General features: G+C 38.0%; 1 protein-coding gene across 2 annotated transcripts in view; it reads right to left on the reverse strand.

Moving 5' to 3' along the window:
• Window positions 1-7954, reverse strand: part of ALDH1A2 (aldehyde dehydrogenase 1 family, member A2) — a 56329-nt gene extending 48375 nt beyond the window's left edge. Inside the window, exon 1 of one of the 2 annotated variants that reach the window (XM_010288498.1) lies at window positions 7766-7954. In XM_010288498.1, coding sequence (XP_010286800.1) covers window positions 7766-7882 — 117 coding nt within the window. In that variant the 5' untranslated portion in view covers window positions 7883-7954. The remainder of the gene's footprint in view (window positions 1-7765) is intronic. The other variant, XM_010288499.1, reaches the window with a different exon arrangement.

The raw sequence follows: 7954 nt of genomic DNA on the forward strand, positions 1-7954 counted from the left end.
CCGAGTCAAAACTGAGGGATTTTGTGTAATCATTGATAGATGGCCAGAGCATGGTAAGAGGACAGTGTCTTCCTGGCATCCTCTTCCCATCCGAGTTTAGCGAAGAGGCTGCAGCCTGTTCTTCTGTGCCACACTTCCTACGTCTTTGTGACTTTCCAAATGGATTTTTGTTAACTCACATATTTTAAATTGGGGCACAGTGGAAATCCACATAGAAATCAGCAAAGTATATCCTCTCTGTAATCACAACACCTGCTGTAGGCCTCTCCACAGCTGTCTCACCAGCATCCCTCTAGATTCTGAGTTCAATTCAAAGTCTTCATTACCTATGAAGCCCTCACAGATTAAGGTCTATATACTCTAGTGGTCAGTGCAGTCCTTGTGTTTTAACCTCCAGCTGAGGTCAACTGAGATCGAGCTGACCTTAACCACTTTCATTTGGGTCACAGAATTTGATGTGGATGGTTCTCTCCTCTGAAGCATTTTCCCACTTCAATCTAACAAAGCTGGAATGCATTATGTTTCAAGTCATAAGGTAAAAATCTTGTTCACTAGGCTCTCTGGGAAAGGAACTGACTTCAAGTGAACAAGAATGAAGTCCTTTTTTCTTTTGTCAGTTGGAGACCATTTCAGTAATGCTATCACAGCAACGCTTTGATGTGGCTTCACATATCATACCTTTAGTAATGAAGTGCTCCTAAAGCTGAGTTACACCACATAACTTAAAATCGATCTGTTGCATTCATGTCACAAAGGTAGGTTGCTATTAAAAGTAACAGAAAATGCTGGTCAGTAGAAATATGTTTTTTGACTAATTCTAAAATACAGAACTTGTGTTTTGGAGAAAAAACAATTAGGTGTATGCAGTCTGAACAGGAATTCCTCTGTTCATTTGAGTAAGCACAAAAGTAATGAATGATTGGGCCCTTAGATGGCAATCATTTTTCAGACTTCCTCTTTCTCCATGTAATACTTAGTAGTAAGTCTTCACATAGCTATTTACACACTTATTTCTGCTTGAGTAGGGATGTCAGCGCTTGTCTGAGGATTCCTCACTAGAGCACTGCACAGAGTTGCAACTTTCTAAAGGTTTTTTTAAAGTTTTACACGTCTGTGCTTATATTATATTTACATAACTTCCTTATAATGTTGTCTCTGTATAAATGCACTTTGTGTCTCTCAGCTGAACTAAATTTGATGTTTTGGTTATTTCAGAGAGTGAGTTCTACTCTTTAAAAAAACCAAAAAGTTGGGTTTTTTTTAGAAGTGGAGATAATTAAACAATTTGCGAAAAATAAACTGTGAAATGTTACAGTTCAGTCTTAGGAAAAAGAACTGCAAAACTGTAAAAGAAGAAATGTGACTTTATGTAGGATCTGACTGAGAATTTATGATACAGACCACTGAACTCATCTTTTGTTATTTATCTCTGTAAACCTGCGAGATTTCTTGGAAGATAGTCAGTCAAATGACGAGCCGAGATGAATCAGTGGATATAATTTATTTAGACTTTAAAAAGGCTTTTGATGATAAAGTCCTTAGCAAGAGGCTATTAAGGAAAGTTAGTAACCATATGGTGAAAGATAAAGTCCTGCCATGGATTAAAAAGTGGTTAAAAGATAAGATAAAAAGACTGGAAATAAATGGATAATTCTCCGTGGAAAGAGGTTAATAGCAAGGTGCCCCTTCATTACTGTGACTAGAAATCAATATCTTGGTTCACCTGCTTTTGCAGATCATTAATAGTAAGGTACAGAGTTTGCAGACAAAAAGAGTAATCAGAGTACTGAAGAAAATATCACTAGGGCTGAAGTTAAAAGGCATTACCCAACTCAAGGGTAGATGAAATTTGCCAAAGGTAGTAAATGCAAAGCAAAGCCTGTTGGAAGGAAGGCTTCAAATTGCTTCTAGATGCTGATATGTGCCCAGTCACTTGCAAAATCTATAGACAGCTTATTGAAGGCAACTGTTAATGTGCATTGTAAAGAAGGGAAGACAAACGGGTACAGTGGTACCATTGTATGGTGCTCCCAGGACAGAATGGAATGGAGCATTAAAGAGGGATTTTTTTTTTTTGTCAGAATGACAGTGTGTTCAAGACACATTAACCCAACTCAGTAGTCGAATAGTTAGGGTCAGTGCCTAGACAGCCACAGATGTTGGATTGAATCCTTGCTCTGTCTGACATTATCAGTATTCTTGGAGCAAAGACCTGAATCCTGCTTTTCCTGCATGAGTGTCCTGCCTTCTGGGCTATCAAGTTGATATCTCTCAGGGCTCATTTATGACTTAGAAGTGAATTATCCAACAGGAGAGAATGTGAGACTCTTTCCAAGGATAGACAAAGGTAGACAGCGTCGAAAATTGGAACCTATCCACCATCAGAAAGCAGGGATCCATATTCAAATTTCTGCTCTCCTTGCTTCAGAGCAGGGTTTGAATTTGGCTGCTCTTCAGCTTGGGCAAGTGCTCTGGTTATTACTGACCACCTGGTTTTGGTGTGCCGATAAATATATGCATCTTTTGTATTGGAATACTTGAAATCATGAACATTTTTGCAAAGATGAGAAAAACACTTGTCTTTCAGTGTATCGTCTGACCTTACTGACTGGGCAAAGAAAATTTCCCCCTAGCCAGCAATATAGCATTGTATAGCTTGATGAATTAAATCAGCTTGCATTTTCCCCAAAGATTCAGTCTTGCCCTAAAAATTCAGCACAGTAAGAGGTCACTGCTACAAACAGTTACCTACTCAGTGATATAGTAGTTATCTGCAGTAGTTATCTAGTTGTTGCCAGTTTCAGCCTGGTAATTGCTGTATTGTTAATGCTCTTGAGTTAACATGGTTACAGCAGCTGTATTGGAGTAAGCAAAGGCAGGGGATTGGATACGTGTAAGACTACAATTATTTCCTGATCCCTCATACAAAACCTGGGTAAACTGGGTTTGTGCAGAAGACCTTAAAGGTTTGGGATGAAAGAAAGAATCCTATATTCAAGCTGTTAATTGGAAAGAAGTGCATACATAGTTTGCAATTGCTGTATGGGTTGATGGGATCGTAATACTAACCACTAAGTATGAACACATTAGAAGAGATGTCAAACTGCAGATTTAAACAACAGTAAATCTAAATACAGTATATACCCTAAAACTTCATATATGATGATACACAGGGACATATCTAGTGCTGGCGTCAGATGCTGAAATGTTCCACAAAGGGGAAAAGTAGCTGTTCTATTTGTCTACTTTTCATGCAAACATCTCTAATTTTCTGTGCCCCATCTTTTGTAACTGGACAGCGCTCACTGAGCTGACCCAGGCGGCTAGCTGATTTCTTCAAATGTCAGTCACTGCATCTGACTTGAAAAGGCCTTAAATGACCTCACTGAGAGAAAGAGAGGTGGGAAATAGCATGTATTCATCACTTACCTGAGTTTTGCCAAAGCTTGCCTTCAATTAAAAAAAGGACAAAGATTCTTCACATTACTCTAAATAAAATAGATTTCCTGCCTCCTATCTTAATGTCAGTCTAGAATTTTATCTGGAAATTTTGGTGAAAAGAATTTATAGTAGTGTTCTGCAGCATTCATTCCTGGGCAATGCTAAGAAAGTACAATGGGAATGAAAATACAGAAACTTAGTAACAAAACACTTCAAACCCACACGCTTATAATATGATAATTTGAAATGTATTTGTTAGTTCTTATCTACCCAGAAGCAGTTTGCCTACACTTAATGTAAATGGCTGTATATGGTTTTCTGTTGCAGTGCGGAGTTATTTACCAGGTCTGTGTTTATAAACTCACCTAATTTTAGCCTACGATGTAAGAGTAGAGGCAAACCCTTTCACACAGGACAAAAAAATATGGTCGTCAGCCAATTCACAGGCTATTACTACAGAAACATTTTCTATACCTCTTCACTGCCACAACTTTCACCTCTTTAGAGCACCTCTTTATAAAAAGCCCTCAGAACCACAATTCTTCAACTTTTCCTTGTGCTAAAGTTCTTCAGCTCTTTCTCAGACTTAAATCAGTTGGCAAGCAAGAAACAAAACATGCAGCTGGATTAGTGTCCCCAACATGATGCAAACCAAGGATGTTTGTTCACTCAGTTACATGATGTAGTGACAGAGCTGGGACAGGGCAGAACCCTAGGGTCTTCATTTTATACCAAGCTGTCTTTTAAAGTCAACATAACTTACTGAAACCACTATGAAAATACTTTGTAAAGCACATTTGATTATGCTGTAACGAAGGATAGCCACATGCTGCAGAAACACCTTTAGCTCCTGAAACTGAGGTAGTGGGAGGAAAATGCTGCAAAGGGCTCAATCCATTGGATGGATTCCATGTCTACCATCAGGTACTTCGGAGATGCATGCATCTCGGGAGGGAGAATGGAGTTTCGTAAGAGCATGAAAGAGGGAGACATCAATAGAATACTAAGCTGAGAACTCTCTGATTGCACTAGAAGCTAGCGGGTTCTCAGAGCCATCAACTCAGGGGTGTGCTTCCTGTACAAAACATGCTAATAACATGTCCTTACTGGGCGTCATGCTACAGCTTATCTCACACATCTGATATTTCTGGAGCGGCCCATTCTAGGAGAATTTCTGGCATAAAAGTTGACATTTGTAGAAGTATGACTTGTTGCCAGAGAGAGGGCTGGATCCCACTCCTACCTACATGCTCCCTTATGTATGGAGCATAGCACTGCCAGCACACTCCTGACAAGTGAGGAGGGCTTGCTGTGCCACGGGGCTGTAGAGTAACTTAATTCTATGTAATACTGGAAGATATCCTGTTCTGCAAATGCAATCCCTTCCCAAATGTTAATGTTAAGAAGTAGAGAATTAAAGAGTCATCACAATGAAAAGAGAGATAATATTGCATGTAGCAGTTGCCAGCCACACAGGAAAACTTAACCCTGTGTGCTTGGACACTCATCTCCATGTCTGGTTTACATCCTGTTCACAAATTATTACACACTTCTAAAACACTTTATTTTTCACGGAGATCGTGCCAAGGTATTAAAAAGCTGGGAAAAACATTTCTAATGGCTGTTTTTTTTAAAGGCAACATAGGCTGATTCCCAGTATTGAACTCACAATAGATACGGCTGCACATCTTACATAAAAACACGGCATCGTATAATTTTCATCACTAAATATATTTTTCTGACCAATGAAAAACTACATTGCCTCTGTGTGCTACATCAGGTGTACAGATTGCAAGGACTTAACACAGAGTTTTCTGCTAACTTCAGTAAATCTACCAGAGGAATATTTCACAAGTTTCAATAATTCTGCTAAGTGATGAAATACATGAAAATTCCATGGGTAGTAGTAGTTTTATCTGTGTTCCTGGAAGGAGCTTTCATAGTAATTCCAAGAATAATGTAGTGTTTTCAAGATTAATGTGTGCTAACTATACTTTTTTCTGGTACATGCTACAAATCTTTAACAAATCTCATTTAGGGATTCCTGGAATTTCAGCATGTTTTATCCTGACAAAACTGTCTATTTCCCAATTTTAGACTTCCAGAAATGGAATTTAATTGGCAAAAAACATTTAAAATTACTTCACTTAGTTTAAATGTTCACAGGTACCTCTATTTTTCATAAATAATTATCTCCCAAATGGTTAAGATTTTACATTCAGAGACAGCTGTAATAAGGAGTTCAAGAATTCTGTGTCCTGGTTGTGTATTTAAAATTCTCAGCTAACAAGCAGGATAGAGGCTGCTAGGAATGCTTACAGATGTCTGATTTTACAAGGTTTGGGGTTGTTGGGGGTTTTTTTGCCAAAGTGCTTTAGTGTAATGTTATTTATTGTTTATGGAAGCTGTTTGTCATTTAAGACATGAAGTAACCACTCCCCCCAAAAGAAAGAATCAAGTTACAATCCATTATTTCATTTTTGATTGTTTTTCTTTGTAATAGGTGGGAAAGTGGATCCTGGATAAAAGTCCTGCCCAAGACAAGACTCCAAGCTGAAGACTCAAATTATCTATAAATCACTTGCATTTCCTGCAGAGAAAGAGAAAAAGGAGGGAAGAGAGAGACAGGCAGAAAAACAGAGACAGAGGATATGCCAAGTGAAATATTCGATACCTGTCCTAAACCAGATTTCTCTCAAAAGCAACCAGGAGTTACCCGATATCTCAAAACCAAGCTCAGAATAAACATGTTGCCATTGGTTTGGGCTTAATATTGAAATAAAACAACTTTTTATTTGCTCCATAGTATAAAATGCACAACATCTTACATATTCTGAGATGACAGCACTATATATTCTGAATTATTCAAGGTTACTATCCAGCTGACATTCTCACAGGAAGATATGATTGCTGATGACTGTTACCTTTTTCAAAGATTTTTAGAACCAATTCTCTAGTTTGAGAACAGAGAAACGCAAGTACACTCACTATGCAAACTGACTGTGATACTACTCTCAAGTATTATCCACCGAACACTCCTAAAGGGTATTTTACACTGAAACAGCAATAAACAAAATTCGTGCCAAATACTATGTGCACAGTATGATTGCTCCCAAAGCGTAACATCACACAACATCAAATAACTACATTCCTTATTTATTTAAACTCTTCTCAGATTGTATGCAAGAAACCATATGCAAGTTTCAATTTGCATATTGCAGTTTGCATTAAAATGTAATAAAATCTAAAATAGTTGACTTTCCTATGAAACATTCTTCTAGAACATGGAACTGCTGTAACAAATTAGAGGACAAATTAGTTTTGGCACCCACTTAAAAAAGAAAAAAGATGAAAAGCTTTTAATGTGATGATACGGAGGAAAAAAGAGACTACATCAGCCGAAACGAGTTTCCTATCAGCTTTAAAGCTCCTGAAGTTGTATTTCCAGTAAATAAAACTGTTACCACCTTTTTCCAGTGCTGATGGGCTTATTTTCCTATTAAGTTACTCAGTAATTAGAAACAAAGTCTGACACATTGTAATCTGTTCATATAATACATTTGAAACTTCTCCAACAGAAAAGAAAACATTCTTTAACTAAAGATGCAAAGATTCAAAATACATAAACGAATTTAAAAATTCAAATTGCATTTACAAACAAAAGCCCATTTTAATCAACAAAAACAATTTAGTCCCATTATACACCACAGAAAACCAGCAGATTTTCTACACTGACCCAATGGGTTTGTTCTTAACCCTCTCTCTATGAAAATTAGCTCTAAATGTTAGTAGGAAAAAATATACCCTCCTACAGTACTATTCAAGGGTGCATTGAGGTATCACGGAAGTAGAGAGACCTGTTCCAGTGCTCTAACAACCTGGTAGTATTAAGAGTCCTCCAGGAATTGTAAGAGAGTCCTTGGGTACACAGGGTAATTCAAGAAAGAAAACATTTTTATTTTCTGAGACATGCAGGTACGGTAACTTCCTTTACATGGAAAGCAACTGAAATATATTCTAGAACTACTGATTTTGCACTGAAAATAAACCCCAGCAGCTCTGTAGAAAATGCTACATTTAAAGAGAAGTGTCCAAGCTAGTACCAGCAGATCTAATTTGCTTTTCTATTATACTGTGGTTTTTCAGATGATTACAGGGCTAAAAAAAAATCTGTTTCCTTTACTACAGATTCAAGGCAGTCTTTTAGTAGTTTTTGTCTTACGCTGAAGTTGGGTAGGGCAGAATGAAACTGATTTTAAGCAAAATCCCTCTTTTGGAGGGAAAGCCATAAACTTCCCTGCCAGAACAAACGAACACCACTTACCTTGGTGTATTTGATTTCAAGGTTGAGAGCGGGAGAAGGCAGCAGATGCAGAGATGCCATCAGGGCTGCAGGATCTGCCTTCACCTCCCCTGGCATCTCAATTTTACTGGAAGTCATAGTCTAGGGGGGGGGCTTTTATAGCACCACCAAGCCCCCGGCTCTGACCTGATGTTGTGTTGTGTTTTGGGT

This window comes from Phaethon lepturus, unplaced genomic scaffold, assembly GCF_000687285.1.
Source record: "Phaethon lepturus isolate BGI_N335 unplaced genomic scaffold, ASM68728v1 scaffold5226, whole genome shotgun sequence".
In the NCBI taxonomy this organism is placed as follows: domain Eukaryota; kingdom Metazoa; phylum Chordata; class Aves; order Phaethontiformes; family Phaethontidae; genus Phaethon; species Phaethon lepturus.